This window comes from Protopterus annectens, chromosome 4.part1, assembly GCF_019279795.1.
Source record: "Protopterus annectens isolate FY-2018-M chromosome 4.part1, PAN1.0, whole genome shotgun sequence".
Lineage (NCBI taxonomy): Eukaryota > Metazoa > Chordata > Ceratodontiformes > Protopteridae > Protopterus > Protopterus annectens.
The window spans coordinates 469,722,126-469,742,037 of NC_056734.1; the positions used below are offsets into that span (position 1 = coordinate 469,722,126).

At 40.7% G+C, this 19,912-nt stretch overlaps 1 protein-coding gene across 1 annotated transcript in view; it reads left to right on the forward strand.

Annotated features, from left to right (window-relative positions):
- The window catches only part of LOC122801232 (mucin-like protein), a 468,953-nt gene that overhangs the window by 355,491 nt on the left and 93,550 nt on the right, over window positions 1-19,912 (forward strand). The window contains exon 22 of the mRNA XM_044070784.1: window positions 470-539. Coding sequence (XP_043926719.1) covers window positions 470-539 — 70 coding nt within the window. The remainder of the gene's footprint in view (window positions 1-469; window positions 540-19,912) is intronic.

Genomic DNA, 19,912 nt, shown 5'->3' on the forward strand with positions numbered 1-19,912 from the left:
TTACGAAGCATGGAGAGGGGATATTAGGACTTGGGATCACAAAACTCCCTAACAGCCTAGATTATGGCTGTGCTATTACTGGATCTCGCCTAGTAGATAACAGTTGGGCAGAATTACATTGTTTGCCAGAGGATGGGCAGGTGGGAGGAGCAAAAAAAATGTAAAATGTAATCAGTGCTTTAATCTAATGATTTGTTGAACCTGTTATTAAAAAAAAAAAACTACCTGTGTGATTATGACATTGCATCTTTTGTTTTTATGGTAAACTCCTGGAAAGTAAAGGCAACATATTGTTCAGTGGCATTGATTCTGAATAAAATGTACACTTTTAACATATATTTTCCAGGAGAACTATTAGGTTTGGCATTTGTATGTCAACATAAGAAATGTATGTTTTTGTTAATAATGATTCATTACTTTATTTGAATATCAGTTGAATCTGTCTAATCTTTGCTCATCTTTTTTGCAGGTTCAGTGGAATCTTTATAATGAAAATTCAACCACTCTTATAGTTAATGGCACGGAGATTACACTATCAGGTCTGTTTTCTTTCTAAAAGTATTTACACAAAGCTATTCTGTTTCTTTATACTGCATGCATATAATAGAACTGGTGAAGTGACTTTCTTCTGGAAACACACTGTGTAAGTAATTAAAGTTTTCACTTCAAAATTGGAAATGATTCATATGCATTTCTGAGACTTGATTTGTGCCTCCAAATGAGTAAGAATCTGAATTCTATTATTCATTTTTAACTTGCTTTTAACTGTTAGGTCTGACAGGTGGCAGAGAAGTCAAGGTAGATCATCAATCTCTATAATACAATTCATCATATAAGGGTCAGAGATGAGGAACATCAGGCCAATAGTGGGGAAAAGGTGCATGATAGGTCAGAACCTTTGGGGGCCTGGTAGAATGAAGCATTGTATTATCCCCAAAAGAAATCAAGGAATAAGGATGAGAGACCACATGAGAAAAGAGTGGGAAAGGAGGAAGAGCATAGTATATTATAGTATAGTACAGTGCAGTATAGTATAGTATAGTATAGTATAGTATAGTATAGTATAGTATAGTATAGTAGGATTTGAAACTGCCAAAAGTAGATAGGGACATTCTGAGTTCAAGGTTAGAGAGGTACAGATGTCTGAGGTCTTGAGCCAAGAGAAGTTCAGACAACGGGTTTAGGTTTATACCAGAAAGGACAGAATTCTAGATTTGGTAATAATAACTGCAGAGAGGCCCATGGCAGGCCAGAGCAAGGGAACCATGAAACAACAATGTGTAGCTTAGAGGGAGGAACTATAATAAAGCAAAGGCAATGGTATTTCAGAAGAATATATTATATTGTGTTGGGGAGAAGGGCAAAGATGAGTATGGAGACTGGATGCAAACTGAAGGAGTAAACATGTTATGGTAACGGGTTAGAGATGGAGTGACAAAGGTAAAATAAGCAAGAAGAACCACACCACACTCAGCACATAGTCCTTCAAAACCTACACCACCAAAACACACACATAGAAATACAAAACACTCACCTACATTTGTGGAGGCTCTCAGTAAAAACCTGCCCAAGCAATAGGGACCTCCAAAGCAGAAACACAAGCAACCTCCACCCCCCAACACAACCCAAATGACACATAGCCCACAAACTCAGTGTGCCACTCAACCACAGCCCATAAGGCATAACAATGTACCCAACACTCTAGTCATAGGTGACTCTATAGTCAGGCACACTGATGTTCCACTCACCAGGCTAAACAAGGAGAAAGTTACTGTCAGCTGCCTGTCGGGTGCCAGGATCCACCACATAATGCATGCACTCAGGTCACTCCACAACAAGTACAAATATGACTCTGTCATTGTCCATGTTGGTGTGAATGACCTGAGACGTTCCTCCTTGGACTACATGAAAAGGGACATGGAGGAGCTGTCCGATCTTGTAGCCCAGGCAGGTATGACCCTAGCCCTGAGTAGCATCCTGCCATCACCCAGAATGATACCAGAGTACAAGGACAAAATGATTGACTTCAACAATTGGCTAAGCTTCTGGTGTCATTCTAAGGGGATCCAGTATCTGTCTGCCTGGGATGACATGATCGACAAGCCACAATGCTTTGCCAGAGATGGCCTGCACCTGTCGCCCCTGGGATTCCGGATACTGGCTAAGGCTCTAGCCACCCCTATAGTGCCTTTTTTAGGCAAGGTTCAAATGGCAAATTCACCACCCTAACAGGTACAGGCAAGAAGAATCTGAGGGTATTGCTACTCAATGCTAGAAGTCTAAACCTCAAAATGCACTGTCTCGATGGAGAACATCGACATCTGTGCAGTGACAGAGGCCTGGTTCAAGGCTCCAGAGAGTACCCCTGCATTACCAGGCTATAATTCATACCACACCTTTCGGCCACCTAACCTGGACCAAAACACTAAAGGCAGAGGCGTGTCCATATTCATTAAGGATATCCACACCCCCAGGCTAGTTGCTCAACATAATGCATCCGAGATTATCCAAGTGCAACTAACTCTGGGCAAGACCGCAATCCAAATTGTAGCTTGCTACAGATCCCCCACCATGTCCCAGGATTCCAACTTCTCATTTCTTAATAGACTGGAAAATATTAGGGTACAACCTAACACCCTAATAATGGGCGATTTCAACTACCCTACCATTAACTGGGAAAACTACTCATGTACCAACTCTTGTGCTCAACGTTTTCTGGAATTCATAAATTCCAATGCCATGGATCAACTTATCCACACCCCCACCAGGGGCAGCAATATCCTAGACCTGGTTATTACCAACATGGGCAACCGGTGCTCCACACCAGAGGTCAATTCCTCGTTGGTCAGATCCGACCATAAGCTAATCACCCTAGACATCCACATCCCTCCCCCACCCCCACCCCCATTAGGGAAACCACAGTAAAAATTTCTCCAAAGCCAACTTCACGCTTCTTAAGACAGAAGTGGCAAACTTCACGACACCCATGTTGACGGACAATAGAGGTATGACTGCTGAATCCTACACAAATGCACTTTATGAGCATTTACATGAGTCATGGATTGTGCAATCCCTAACAGAACCAAGATGCTATCTTCCAAAAAAAGGAAGCCAATCTGGTGGTCCCCTGCCATAAACAAACTCTACAACAGAAGAAAGAAACTGTTGCAAAAAAGAGTAAAATCCCATGATTGGAGAAACTCCCTGGTCAGCTTCAGTAAGAAGCTGAGATCCCTCATAAAATCCTCCAAAGCTAGTTATGAAAACAAAATTGCCACTGACTCTAAAGACAACCACAAAGCATTCTATAGCTATGTCAAGAATCTCAATGGCAACACTCAGATCTGCTCTGAGTTACAGCACAATGGCACTAAATATACAGAACCAACGGATATTGCCAACATCCTGGCAGATAGGTTCAGTGCTAACTTTACCCCTCTGTCATCCCCTAAAGGGCCCATCTCTATGCCAGAAGAATGCAAAGTTCCTGTAATCACAGCTGCACAGGTAAAAAAACACACTATTCAAAGCCAAGAACACAGCATCCATGGGACCTGACGACATCCCAGGCTGTGTTCTACATGAACTACAGAACGAACTGGCACCCCACCTAAGTACCATGTTCAGTCATAGCCTCACCTCAGGCTATGTACCCACTGAATGGCGCACAGTGACAGTTGTCCCACTCCACAAAGGGGGAGCCACCACAGACCCTGGAAACTACCGCCCCATTAGCCTAACGAGCCTGGTCTGCAAGGCTATAGAGCATATCATCATGGAACTTATAAACAATGACATTGGTAATCTCCAAACTCTGGACCCCACCCAGTTCAGGTTTGTAAAAGGCAGATCATGTCTCTTAAACCTGATAGCCTTTGAAGCTGTCACCAAAGCTGCAGATGAGGGTAAGGTGGTTCACACAGCCTATCTAGATCTCGCCAAGGCTTTTGACACCACCCCCCACTCTGGAATTATTGATAAACTCACTAAACTAGATATAAATCCCTATGTCACAAGATGGGTTGCCAACTGGCTCACTGACAGAACCCACACTGTGAAAGTAGCAGACTCCAAATCCAGCTTCAGACCAGTGGAGTACCACGGGGTTCAGTCCTGGGTCCTCTCCTGTTTGGTATCTACTTCTCTGAAGTACAGGCCAACACAGAAGGTCTTTGGCTAATGAAGTTTGCAGATGACTGCAAACTAGGAGCCATAATCAAAACTCCAAAAGATGTGGACATCCTGCAAAAGGGCCTTGCTGAGACAGATGCCTGGTGTCAAAGCCATGGCCTCATGCTCAATGCCAAAAAGTGCATTGTCATTCCTCTTGGTAAAAACTCAGTACCCATGAACTACCACATAGGTGGTAGTCTACTTAACACCGAAAGTGTGATAAGAGACCTTGGGACACAGATGGACAGGAGTCTCTCCTTTGATAATCACATCGCCACAGTAGTCAGGAAATCCTTCTATGTGGCACACCTCATCACAAAAGGTTTCTCATCCAGGAAAAAAGAGGTCATTGTTCCCCTCTACTCATCACTCATTAGACCCATTATAGAGTACAATGCCCCTTTTGGTATGTACCTCACAAGACATCTACAACAACTGGAAAGGCCACAGAAATACCTCACAAAGGGGATTACCGGCCTCAAAGAGATGCCCTATGCAGACCGTCTCAAAAAACTGCAGCTTTACTCTGTTGCATATCGCCTACTCAGAGGCGATCTCTGCCTAACACACAAAGCTATGTCAAACCCAGAGCTTTTAGACATGCTCCACTTAAAGAAATCCCAATCCCTACGAGCTACACTCTCTAGGGACCTAAACCTTGTCACCACAATAAACAGAACATGCTGGAGGGATAGATTCCTGTCCCAGAGACTTCCCATACTCTGGAACAAACTACCTATCTATATCAAACAAAGCTCCTCATTAGCACTCTTCAAGAAAAATCTTGATGATTGGATGGGAGATAGGAAATTCACCCCAGAGATCACTTATGTGGCTCTGCTCGACAGTGGCACAGGAAAATAATTTTCTTGGGTGGCGAAAGCCAGGGTACCTTTGGCTAGGCTTATATAGCCCCTAGGGCCAATAGCCTAGTACCTACCTATGAACCTATGAAGAAGGTCTATATTCATGCATGGAAAAAAATTACAGAGAACAGCTAATAACTGATTGTTACACAATGAAAGTTTAACGTACTGAACATGCTTAACAAGGAAAAATAATTCATGAAATGGCCATTGTTGTCCAAAAACTAGGAAGTATCATGATGCATAAGGTAAGTGAAGGAAACCTTTTTTTTTAATTTAACCTATTCCCCATTGCAGTGTGATCTAGGAGTTGATATATATATATATATATATATATATATATATATATATATATATATATATAGTTAGGGAGGTGGGGTAGGGGGTGGAGCCCTACTGCCTTGGTTGGTTACGTTTGCGACATTGTCCAAACATGGCCATTCAATTAATTATTTTTCACTGTTAAGCTTTTCCAGTATGTTAAACTTTTGCTGTTTAGTATTTGATTATTACCCATTCTCTGTAATTTTTTTTCAATGTGCAAACATAGACCCAAGCAGAGGACAAGGCAAAGTAGGAGTATAAGGCTTAGCAATTAGGGAAAAAGATATGGCCTACAAAAGGTGGAAAGGAAGCTGTAGAGAGGTGAAGGAGGCACAGAACAAATAGGATAGAAGAAAGCCACCAAAATTGGTAAGGATAAGCAAAGCCAACACGTGAAATAGATTTGGCGGAGGGATCAAGAAAGGAAGCACATTTTTTTAATGAACAAAGAAAAAAGGCAGAACAGACCTAATGAAGCTGTACAAAAACAGGAGGCTGGTCACAGACTATAAAAAAAATACAGATACTCTGGATGAATGCTTTACTTCATTCTTCACAAAATAATAACATGGAGAGAGAGGGTTCCATGCTGACAGGGAGGGAGACAGTATGCAGAAAACAGTGGATATAATAAAGAAATGAGAGCTGGGCAGGGAACTTATTGCTTTTAGGTAGAAAAAAGCATAAGATCAAGATGGACCTCCTGTTACATTCCACAAAAATCTGGACAGTTTACTGGCAGACCCCCAACAGAGATATTCAATAGATCACTGTCTAGTGCAAAAGTGCCCAAAGAGACGAAGACAGCAAGTGTGGTACCATTATACAATGTGGGTGGAGCAAGAAAAATAGGGTTTACTACAGGTTTGTTAACAGGAAAGGAATGGAATTTAATGGACAGAAACCTTATGGGAATGCTTGTAATATCTCTAGAGGACAGTAATCTCCACAACAGAAACTATCAGGGATTCATGGACCGTAGAATTTCTCAGTTATACCCGATACAATTTTGAGAATGGTTAATGGCTGAATTTGAGAGAGGAATACCAGTAGATGTGATCTATCTAGGCTACAACAAGGCTTTTGACTCAGTGTCACATAGGAGACTGATAGGAAAACTAGAGGCTCTGAGGGTAGGACCAAAATAGACTGTATTACTGCACATTTCAGATGTAAGAAACAGAGTATTGTGGTGAGACTGACAATGCCAATGGTTGACTAGTGCAAAGAAGGCTTAGTCCAATAGTACAGCTTCTGAATCAGGAGGGGCCTGTGAATGTGTAAAATGGAAGAGTCTGTGGAAAATGCTATAAAAAATACAGGGTCTGAAGACCACTGCTGAGTGCCATTCAAGTGCTGTGTTTGAGGAGTGAGAGATCTATCATCATTTTTGGCATTAAGCTAAATATGTTCAAGGCGGATAATGACTCCAACAAGGGTGCATCATGTCCATTTCTTCTTGTGATTGTTATAGGTATCAAGGCTCCGTAAAGTTATAGAGAGTATATCAGGTGTGTAAGGGTTGCATTCCTGTCATTTACAAATGATGTTACTCTATTAACCTCAAGTGATTATGGCTTTCGGTGTGTGTTACAATGAAGATAAAACAATGAAACCCTAGCATCCTTCCAGAAAGTGCTTAAGGAATCCCTATTCCAGACTATCATTTGTGCACTTCCTTCCATGATACTGGTTAAACCAATACTTTCATGCATTACTGTATTGTTGTACTTTTCAACTGCTTCGTAACAAAACCAAATAACTTTATATTGCATCCAAAGGTATACATTCTGTCCTACTATGCTACATGTGTATATGCTACACTAAAACACCATCATTATTTACAATCGTGTGTTGATACATTTGTAAGGTTAAGCAGTCTAGTTGTATTATTATTACTACTTGTATTGTATTGCTCTGATTCATTTTGTACTTTTGTATCCAGGTTGTGAGTGAAAAGGGTCACTGGACCAGCTCACTCACCTAGTAATCACATTGTAAATAAAATAAAATATTTTTTTCAGTGAATGTTAAGTGGCTGGGTAAAAATCAGCAACTCCAAATTAATATTCATGGCTTTTTCTCAGTGCAGGTGGGAGGAGAGGAGCAGCAAACCCAGAATGCGTAGTTTAAATATTTTGCAGCCTTATTTACAGGTCGAGGTAGAGAAGAATAGGAGGGGACCAGTAAGAAGAGTAAGCAGTAGCAGCAGTGCTGCAGGCATTGAACCAGGCTAGAGTGGTAAAAGGAGAACTGAGTGAAATGGCAAATCTCTCAATTAATTCGTAAATCTATGTTCCTGTCCTCACCTGCAGTCATATGCTTTTAGGCAGTGACAAAGAAGATGAGATCGCAGACATAAGTGGAAGAAAATCAATTCCTTTGCAGAATAGTTTGATGCACTGTGATAAAGTGAACTTCTCTGCAACTTACCAGGATGGCAGAGTACTACCATTGCTCCTGTATGTTAAGAGGAGTGAGCTGAGGTGGTTTGGGTACATTTTGTGGATGCTTCTCATGAGAAGTGTGCCAGGCTTGGCCCAGTGGAAGAAAGTCCTGGGTCTGGCACAAGATACATTGGAGGAACTAATCCTTTAAGCCAATTGGGAATGCTTGGGCATTCCACAAAATGAGAGATATGGATAATGTTGCTTGAGGGCATGGAAGTTTGATCTACCTTACTCAGCTTGCTGTCACTGTAACCATCATCAAGGCACCCTGTTTTGAAAATGGATGGATGGATGGATGGATGGATGGATGGATGGATGGATGGATGGTTGGATGCATGGATGGATGGATGGATGGGCAAGCTAAGCACATCAGGGTCTGTCCTGTTCCTGAATAATAGTATAGCTAGAGTGGGACAAAGGAGGCAACTGCCCTGGGTGCAAAGTGGGGTGTAATCAGCCATCTGAGACCACTCCTGATCTCTCTTTAATGTCTATTGGCTATTAAAAGTTTGTATTGCATTTTTGGTCAAACCTAAACACTAACAGTGTTTCTTGTGTGATGTAAACTGTAGCAGCTGCTTGTTACAAGGAGTTTGCTACAGTTGAAAAGAGAAAGGATTTGTTTTTCTTTTTCTATTTTTAACCAAAACATGAAAGCTACAGTGTTCTGTGCAAGGTATAAACTCTAGCAAATTTTTGTTACATTTGTAGCAAACAGTTTGCTGCACTTTAAAAGAAAATAATTTTTTCCTAGTACAATCTGAGGGTTGGGTCAGATTGCAGAAATAGGAACTGCTTGGCTCCTCCATTTTTTTTTCTTCTGTGGAAGAACTGGCGCAGTAGAGAGGAGGAGTGTACCTCTCTGGTCATGTGTCTGGTGTGCAAGTAGTAGTGGACCTTTTGGAGGTGGACTACCACTACATTTCTGTTCCTGTATGCTTTGGTATCTTTAGCTCAGACATGTCTAATGAAATAGTGAACAGTATCAGTCTCTTTACTGATGACACACAGATATGTGCAGATAGCGGAGAGGAAAATCTCTAGAAAAGGATTTGAAAAGGTTGACCAATTTGGCACAAAGATGGCAGTTGAGGTTCTGTGCAAACAAGTACCAAATATGGGCCACACAAACCCGAGTGTGATATATCATCTGATGGGAGTTGAACTGATTGTGAGAGAACAAGGAAAAGAACTGGGCCATTTGATCACATCTGGATTGGACCACTAGAAAGAGAGGGGAAAGAACATTATTTCAGTAATTGCTCAAACCTGCTCTTGGACATGCCCTAAGAACTGGCATTGCAAATGTTTGGTACAGTATTACTAACAGTACAATGACAATGACTCTGGGCTGCTGAGGCAGTGTATTGTAAGTGTACCTCCCCATTTTGCTGAAATGATTGATATTTCTCAGGAAACAGAAGTAACAAAACAAAGCAGATTTGTTGCAGTAGTCCACACAGATAAAATATCGAACTTAAGATCAAACACTGTTCCACAAGACTGAATCAGTCTTAGGACTGCAATTTGCCACCTTTAGCACATGCAGAAACCTGACAAAGCCTCTGAGCTTTGTCCTACCTATTGCCCCATAATTTCAATAAATAAGTGTGCATTGCTACCTCTTCAGAGATGATGGTCATAATAGCAATTTTGAAGAAACAGTAAATATTGTTCAAAATACAACCAATGATCATGTACATAAACATTCTATAGTTGTTAGCTATTTTATAATATTGTTTTTGTGATTCATATGTTTGTTGAAACAAATTGCACAGCTGCTCATTGTTTGGCACCACTGCCAGAGAGTTTGAGAGATTTTGTTTCCTTCTGAAACCATCCCTTGGCAAGAAAAATAAATTGAAGTCCTATTTTGCACTTGTAGTACTTGTTTTCATTGCATTATTACAGATTTCTGTGCTATTTATTGTTTTACTTGCACTCGCTTAGAGCTTTAAGCTGTATTTTTTCACTGCAGTAAGGGTTGCTGTTCTGCAATTGTAGTATTCTAAATACATTGTAGCTGCTGTTCTCAGTGCTTTTAGGCATCTGTTTTTGTGGTTCCCTAAAATTTGGACTCCAAACCAGTCATTTTACATTAAGAAGGTTAAAGTTGTTAGTCTTGTGGCAGGAGATGGCTGATTTTATCTATCTGAGCTGGGAATTGCTGGTGGAAAGTTAATTATGTGCTTACTGGATTGGCTTGTGGGGATACCCATTTTAAAAGTTTAAAACTTGTTTTTTTCTGCTTGTATATAAGTCTCACATTTGCATGAGTCTTGGCTCAATTATACAGAGCTGCTTATGATTTGGCAATGATGGCAGAGAGTTTAGAGCCTTTTTTTGCCTCTGAAACCATCTTGGTCAAGAAAAATGGATTTAAGTATTATTTAGAGCGTGTATTACTTGTTTTCGTTGTATTCTTGAAGACCGATGTACTATTTATTGTTTTTTCTGCACTTGCATAGAGTTTTAAGTTGATTTTTCACTGCTGTAAGTGCTGCTGTTCTGCAGTTGTATTATTCCAAATGCATTGTATCTGCTGTTTTCCATGATTCTAGGCATCTGTTTTTGTGTTTCTCGAACACTTGGGCTCCAAATCAGTCATTTTACATTAAGAGGGTCAGAGTCTGCACTCTTGTGGCAGAAGAGGTTTCACCTGTCTGAGCTGGGAATTGCTTGTTGAAAGCATATTGTGTGCTTACCTGATTGGCCTGAGGGCATACCTAGATTAAAAATGTCCTTTTTTCTGCTTCTATATAAGCCTCACATTTGTGTGATACTGCACTTTGCACACTGGCGGTTAGTAGTGCCCTGTATATACACAATCACTAGAAGTTGTACTTTTCCCTATAAGAAGTACCTCTGACATTTTCCACAGTCTGGTGCTACTCAATGAGCAACTGATTTGTGAGCTGAGCAGCACTACTACATTTAATTAGCTTTAGATTACATTATTACAGCACTCAGAACTATTGCTGCTCAAAGAGCAACTGGTTTGCACACTGGGCAGCATGGCAGTATAGGCTAGCTGTAGAGTATGCTATGTAAGCAACCATTCCTCATCCCTTTGCAAACATCCCCCATTCTGTTCCCTTGTAAAGCACCATATGCACTTTCCTGCTATCATTACATACGGCTTGTTGGACATGATCATCTTGAGATTAATGTGGCAGCTGCCGCGTGTTTACTGACAATCACTTAATTTGAAACAGATGAATACAATATGTCTCAACTACCAGTCCCTTAAAGAGTAATACCACACATCCCAATATGTATGTCTAGTAATCTCCATTTTGAGACACACTGATGTCTCTCTCACCAGGCTGGATAAGGAGAATGTTACAGTTAGTTGCCTGTCAGGGGCAAGTATTCACCACATCATGCAAGCAATCGGGTCTCTAAACCCCAATAACCAGTATGACTCAGTTATAGTCCATGTGAGTATAAATGACTTATACGTACCTCTCTGGGCAATATTGTAAAAGACATGATTGAACTCTCAGAATATGTGTTGCAGGGGGGTATGAGCCTAACATTGAGCAGCATTCTACTGTCCCCAAGGATGATGCCGCAGTACCAAAAGAAAATTGTTGACTTTAATAATTGGCTTAGCTACTGGTGTCACTCCAAGTGGGTCAAATATTTGTCAGCCTGGGAGACCATGATTGACAGGCCATGCTGCTGTGCTAGGAATGGTTTTCACCTGTTGCCTCTAGCCTTTCAGATATTGGCCAAAACATTATCCTTTCCTATGGTATCTTTTTTAGGCATTGCCAAAGATAAACTTTACAACATAGCAAAATCTAGTCATGGTAAGCTAAATGTATTACTGCTCAGTGGTAGGATTCTCAACAAGAAACTAAACTCCCTGAGAGCACTCCTCACCCTGAAGAATTCTGACATTGTGCATTTACTGAGACATGGTTCAAAACCACAGAAAACACCCTAGCAGTGCAAGCCTATAATGCCTTTCACATGTTATGACAACCCACTGCACATGAAAGGACAAAAGGTGGAGGTGTATCCATTTATATAAGGATAAGTACACCTTAAGACTGGTTAAACAATATGACATCCTTGAGCTACTCCATATCCAACTAACTACAGGAAAAATTCCTTACTATATCCTTTCTAGCTAAAAGTCCCCTACCATGAACCAGGAAAACCATACCTCATACCTGAATTTATTAGAATCACTTACCGGCCAGTGCAATATCAAACTCATGGGTGATTTCCACTACCCCTCAATTAACTGGGAAGCATACGTGACCACTAACATGTAGGCTCAAAGATTTCTAGACTTTGTCAATGCAAATGCCCTGGAACAGCTAGTCTTCACTCCCACGAAGGGGTGCAAATATCCTAGACTTGATACTTCAAATTTGGGAGAGAATTGCACCCCCCAAGTCCTAACTGGTTAGATTAGATCACAAAGTAGTCACCCTTGAAATAAATATAAAACTAGAATCCCAAACTAACCGCAAAACCTTTAAGAATTTTTCTAAACCAAGCGACCTCTTATTAAACGATGGCTTAAGTAATCTCCAAGCTCACCCAACCCCAGAAAACACAGATGCCTATGTGGAGGTATATACAAAAGCACTGTATGACCATATAAACAACATCATAAAGAACAGCAGTACTAGACCAAAATAAGCCTAGGACAAACTGCAAAAACAAGCCACCTTGGTGAACCCCTTATTTAAATAAGTTGTACAACAAAAGAAACAACAATCTGTCTAGAAGTAAGAGAGAGAATGTGCACAAGAAAGCAAAAAGTCCCTCGTTAGTCTAAACAAGCAAATCAGAGGACTAGTGAAGTCTTTAAAGGTGAATTTTGAGGAAAAAATAGCCTAGCTAAGGATAACCATAAGGCATTTTTCAGTTATATCTGCAATTTTAAGAGCAACACCCAGCAATGTGCAGAGTTAGTTGTAGATGGCATCATCTATACCCACAAGAATATATATCAAATCTTCTGGCCAATAAATTCAGCTTAGATTTCACCCCATCACATCTGGTAACTCCCAAGAAAAACTCTCCATCATTCCTCTACAGTCATCACAAAAGAACAGGTCACCACTGCACATTCTAAAGCTAAAAACACAGCTCTGATGGGTCCCAACCATGTCGCAGGATACTATTTAAATAGTTCAAAACATGACATATCAGGCCCACTAGGATTTCTATATAAGCACAACTTCCAGATCGGTTTTGTGGTCATCCCTCTGCATAAAGGGGTCCATCAACAGACCCAGGAAATTACAGACCCATAGGTTTGACTAGTCTTATATGTAAGGCCATGGAAAGAATAATCATGGACCTGATAAATAATGACATAAGAAATCTCCGAACACTGGACCCAATCCAGTGTGGCTTTGTCAAGGGGAAGTCATGCCTGCTCAGACTGGTGAACTTCTTTGAGAAAGTCACTAGAGCCATGGATGAGGGCAAAACAGTGCATATAGCCTACCTTGACATGGCTAAGCAATATGGCACGTCCCCATTCACGTATTATACATAGATTCACAAAATTTGGCATAAATCCCCACATCACAAGAAGGATCGCCAAATGGCTCAGGGATAGGACACTTATTGCTAGAGTGGAAGAAACCAGATCTAGCAAGTGGCTAATTACAAGTGGTGTAACACAGGGGCAGAGCTGGGATCGCTCCTGTTTGGACTATATTTATCTGACATCAGGGTTAAAGTAGGCTTTTGGCTGACCAAGTTTGCTGACATCTGCAAGTTGGAGGAAATCACTGAGTCCCCAACAATGTAGATATCTTTCAGAAGAGTCTGACTAAGATAAATGATTGGTGCCAAAATGCAAAAAATGCTTAATTATACCCTTTGGGAAGTTAAATACTTCTGCAAATTACATTAATAGCACACCTCTAAGAGTGGACCCAGAGGTGAGAGAACTATGTACATGGATATATAGTAGCCTTAACTTTGACCATCATGTGCCCACAGTTGTGAGGAAGTCCTTCTATGTGACACAGCTTTTAAATAAAGGCATGGTATCCAGTTCCAAGGAAGTAATAGTCCCACTGTACTCAGGCCTCATCAGACCAATAATCGAATACAGTGCACCTTTCGGTATGTATTTCACCAAGCACTTGCAACAACTGGAGCAGTTTCAGAAGTTCCTTACAAAAAAAAAAAAAAAATACAGGGTGTAAACAACATGTCCTATGCACATTGACTAAAAGTCCTATCCCTTTACTTCATGTCCTACCGACTATTAAGGGGTGATCAATGCCAAATCTGCAAGGCACTCTCAAATCCAACCCTGGTGGAACTGTTACACATTTGCAAGACAAGCTGCATGAGGACTACCTGATCCTGTGATCTAAAGCTGATCTGTGACACGAAGAAAACATGCTGGAGAGACAGATAATGTGTCTCAGAGATTATTCCTTCTCTATTCCTTCTTCCTATTCATGTAAACCAGAGCCCTTCCCTGACCCTCTTCAAATGTAATTTGGATCAATGGATAGGGAACTGTAAATTCATTCCTGAGGTAGTGCCCATGTCCATTATGGACAGGGAAGTCTGTAAAATACTCAGACATAAACCCAAATCTAAGCCATCCTCACCCTTAGGGATTGAAAATTGGATAAAATCTTGGTAATAGTAATAATGGCTAGACTTCTAAGGATTTGTGAGCTGTTAGCCTAGTAATCACCTATGAACCTACAAACCTATGAACCCATTACACTAGATAAGCACTGGTTCTAAAAAGCATACTGAAGAAATAAACAAAGGAAGAAGAATGAATAATATTTATATACTGATTCTTGCATTATGTACTTTATAATTTTCCTTAATTTATCTTTTTTCATATCTACAATATTATTCATATTGAAGAAATTAATTTGTGGCAAACAAAAAGTCCAACAAGAGGGTGGATCCATTATTTTATCTCTTTAAAAAAAACTCCAATTTTTTATTTATTGACATTTGATTACCAGGCAAGTCTAACTGGGTAGAAGCCCATTTTCATTGGAGGCCCAGGGAGAAAAATTCCAAATTATTACAAAACATTTTTCTTTTTCATTTTCTTCCAAAATAAAACAAAAACATTTGCAATTTAAATTATTATGAAAAATAGCCATAACATAAAACATTATAACAATAACCCACGCCTGGGTGTGGGTAATGCTGGATTTACCCACGGTTGGTGTGGTTTGGTCACGAGGACGAAGCCCGAGTGGCCAAACAAAGCCAACCATGGGTAAATCCAGCATTACCCACACCCAGAAGTGGGTTATTATATTAATGACATTATTTAAGAAAAAAAATAATTACTTTTCTTAAATAATGGCATTGTATAATGCCTCCTTGCTGCCCTTCCGCAGCTGTCTGGTATTCTGCCGCAGTTCTGATGTACTGCGCATGCGTATGCCTACGCAGTACATCAGAGTTGTGGGCAAAAGCAATGGAGAAAGCAAGATCTCCATTGCTTTTTACAAACTGTTTTGCTATGTTGAATGGGTTTAACATAGCGAGACAGCTTTAAAATAAGCAACGGAAATCTTCGTTGCTTATTTTAAAGCTGTCTCGCTATGTTAAACCCATTTAACATAACGAGACAGTTTTGAAAAAAGCAACGGAGAAAGCAAGATCTCCATTGCTTTTTACAAACTGCTTTGCTATGTTAAATGGGTTTAACATAGCGAGACAGCTTTAAAATAAGCAACGGAAATCTCCGTTGCTTATTTTAACGCTGTCTCACTATGTTAAACCCATCTAACATAGAGAGACAGTTTTGAAAAAAAGCAACGGAGAAAGCAAGATCTCCGTTGCTTTTTACAAACTGTTTTGCTATGTTAAATGGATTTAACATAGCGAGACAGCTTTAAAAAAAGAAACGGAGAATCTCTGTTGCTTGTTTTAAAGCTGGCTCGCTATGTTAAACTCGTTTAACATAGCGAGACAGTGTTGTTGTAAGAGTTATAGTAATGGAAAAAGTCTGGGCGACCAGACCTTTTTCCTTTACTATAACTCGGATTTACAATGTGCACGCTGACCAATCAGTGTGCATGTTTTTGAATATTAATGGGGGGGTCACTGTATAATGGTTAAGATTCAATACAAGGTATATGATAATCTTTTAATATTTACAGAAATTTTAGACAGTTTGTACATAAATTCAAGGTAAGTTAGTCTAATACAAATAGGAACTGCAATATGAAGTGAGGGAAATGCAGGGAAGAGAATTAGATAGCAGTAAGGATGTAAGGGAAGAACCAAGAGTAGGGAGGTATAAGGAATAAAAAGGCACCTGTTCTCATTAAGGGATATAATTTATCCTGATAATTTGAATCAGTCTAATTCCCCGCTAATGATCACAACTGACACCTCCCAGGATGCTAGTTAAAACAAAGAAAAGACTGTTGTGTCCATATTATGTGAATGCAAGCAGGAAGTCCAAAGAAAACAGTAAACAGTTTGGGAAAATGCACTTCAGAAATGTTTAAGGTCTCAAAGACAAGCACATACCAAAACCAGATTTTCTGACGGAGACCTGATTTTGGCAACTCTAGTCCATAAACAAGTATTCAGCAATGATTTTCTTGAATGTATACATATAAATAGATCATTTTAAAGACATGCTAACTTTATCTGAAAGATAGGTACACAGTCTATTCCTTCATAGAAGATGTTCAATATGAAACTCAACATGATATGTTCTAATCAATAAACTTGACACTTCAGCCTTCTGTCCAAAGTTGATGGTATGATTTATTTTCCCTTCTTCTTCTAATCCATTTGTTGCCTTAAATAGCAACAATTCTATCAGCTAATTTCAATAAGAAATTCTTAGCAATAGACTCTGAAGACTAATTTTTAATTTCACCTAAGTTTTCAAGAATTCTCACTTTAAATTTTGTCATCTCTCCAGTGTAGAAGAAACCAGAACCACATGTAGTGGCAAAACATTTTCAGTATTATAAGAATAACAGTTCATAAGATCATAGGATCATAGGAGGTTACTAGGCTAATGGCCCTGGGGCCCTTACAAGCCTAGCCAAGAGTTTATCCCCAAAAAAGAAACCTCAATCAGCACTTGCCACCCCTGTCAATGAGGGACACAGGTGGAACCCCTGGGACAAATTTGTGGTTTCCCATCCACTCATCAAGGTTATGCTTGAAGAGGGTCAGCAAGGTGCTCTGTTTGACATGTATGGAACTCTATTCCAGAGATGGGGCAGCCTCTGGGAGACAAACCTGTCTCTCCAGCAGGTTTTGTTGATGTTGCATATTAGATTTAGGCCTTTCAAATGGGTAATGTGCAAGGAATTAGACTTACTGATATGGAGCATCTCTAGTAGGACAGGGTCCAATATTGTCTTGTAGGTGAGACACAGATAACCCCTGAGCAATCTGTATGATACCAAGGAGAATGATAGTGATTTGAACCTGTCCTCATAGGACAGGTGTTGGAGGCCATGGATTCTCTTTGTGAAATATTTTTGTGGCCTTTCCAGTTGGTACAGGTGTTTGGAGAAGTACATACCAAACGGGTCTTTATACTCACTTATTGGCCTAATGAGAGAGGAGTACAGAGAGGTAATAATCTGTTTTTTTCTGGATACAATCCCTTTAGTTATGAGATGAACCAAGTAAAAGGCTTTTCTGACCACTGCTGCTACACGATAGTCAAATGTGAGATTGTTGTCAACCTGAGTACCCAGGTGTCTCACCACAGGTTGTGTGTTTAGGGGGTTGCCGTTGATGTGGTAATCAGTAGGGGCCATGTTTTTGCCAAATGGAATGATAACACATTTTTTGTGTTTAACTTAAGGCCATGCCTTTGGTACCAGTCATTTGTTGCTGTGAAACCCACTTGCAGTATGTTAACATCATTTGGGGAGTCAGTGACAGCACCCAACCTGCAGTCATCTGCAAATTGTTCAGCCACAGGCCTTTTTTTCTTTGCCTGGACCTCTGAGAAGTAGATGTCAAACAGTAGGGGTCCCAGGACAGATCCCCTGGGGACACGACTAGTGACAGGTCTGCTGTCAGAGGTGGAGGCACCTATTTTGACCTTGTGGGTCCTATCGGTGAGCCAGTTGTCCACCCACCTGTTGTCTCCCCGGGCCTCTACTGAAAATGGACATATATCCAGTTAGACTAGCCCGGTCAACAAATGTAAAATAAAATAAAATAAAATAAATAAAGATAGGGATTTACACCAAGCCATGTTAGATTTTCAATGATGACTGAGTGGGGGAATTATGTCAAAGGCCTTGATCAAGTCAAGGTAAGCTGTATGTACTGACTTTCCCTTATCCAGGGACTTGGTGACAGTCTCAAAGAAGTCAACCAAGTTCAGCAGACAAGATCTGCCCTTGACAAATCTGAACTGGGTCGGTTCAAGTTATTGGAGATTGCCTATGTCCTTGTTTATGAGATCCATAATAATACACTCCATGGCTTTACGGATCAGACTTGTCAAGCTAATGGGGCAATAGTTTCCCAGGTCAGTACTGGCACCACCTTTGTGCTAGGGGATGACAATGGCAGTTCTCGACTCTACTGGAATAAAGCCTGTACTTAGACTGAGGTTGAATAGGGTGCTAAATGGTAAAGCTAGTTCTTGCTGGAGGTGGTGCAGAATACAGCCTGGGACTCTATCAGGTCTCATGGAAGCTGTGTTCTTTGCCTTGGCTAGGGCCTGTAACACTTGATCTATGGAGATGTGAGGTGTGGGACAAGTATCAGGGATGTCGAATGGGCCTTTTGGGGGGATAAGGGGTGAAGTTTGCACTGAACCTATCTGCTAGCAATTTGGCTAAGTCAACAGGATCAATGTAAGTGGTACTGTTAAATACTAATTTGGAAAAAACCTGGGCTTTGCCATGGAGGTTCCTGACATAACTGAAGAAAACTTTGTAGTTTCCCTTTGTTTCAGAGGAAGTTTCAATTCATAATTGGCTTTGGAGGTTTTCACTAGTGATCCCTCCGTTAAGAGGTTGTAGTCAGCTTTTGAGAAGTCTTTTTAGCCTGGTTACAGCTGGGGGGGGGTTGGGTGGGATAGATACTTCGAATGAGACAGATCGATGATCTGATCTCACCAGGGAAGAACATATTATGGGAGTGGTGAAGTGGTCATCCATGTTGGTGAGAATGTTATCTTCCTTGTGGGGATTGGGATGAGCTGGTCTAGTGTATTAGAACTGATGAAGTCAAGGAATCATTGGGTGAGTGCATTAGTGCAGGAATACTTGACCCAGTCTATGGTGGGGTAGTTGAAATCAAGGATCAGTGTGTTAGGGTGTACCTTGATGGAGTTACGTAGGTCAAGGTAGGAGGAGTGGGTGTCCTGAGTCATAGAAGGGGGGTCTATAGCTGGCTATAACTTGAATGGGTCTCTTGCCAACTGTCAGTTGCACCTGGAGTAAATCCAGTGTATCATGCTGGCAAACTAGTCTGGAGGTGAGCCTGTCCTTAATGAAGATAGAGACTCCACCAACCTTAGTCTTCCCGACCTCATTATGGGGTCAGAATGTGTAGAATGAGGTATAGTCTGGTAAGGCAGGAGTGCTCTTTGCAGCCCTGAACAAAGTCTCTATGATCCCACAGATCAGCATCTTCTAGTGCAAGGAGAGCCTCCAGTGGGTGCATTTTCAGGTTAAGGTCCTAGCATTAAGCAGCATGACCTTCAATTTGCTTTTTGATAAATCTTTAATTTTGTAAGATTTATCTTTGGGACATAGCCTAAAAAAGGCACAATGGGGGGAAGCAAGTGCCTTGGCTAGGATCTGGAATCCCAGGGTTGACAGGTGGAGGACATCACTGGCAAAGCATTGAGGCCTTTCAACCATGCCATCTCAGGCAGGCAGATACTGGATCTGCTTGGAAAGACACCAGAAACTAACCAATCGTTGAAGTCAATTATTTTTTGTTAGTTTTGTGGTATCATTCTTGGTGAAGGTAGGATGCTCTTTAGGGCTAGGGTCATACCTGCCTGGGACACATACTCTGAGAGTTCAATCATGTCTCTCTTCATACAGTCCAGGGAAGTATGTCTCAAGTAATTTACACCAACATGGCCAAGGACAGAGTCATATCTGTACCTGTTGT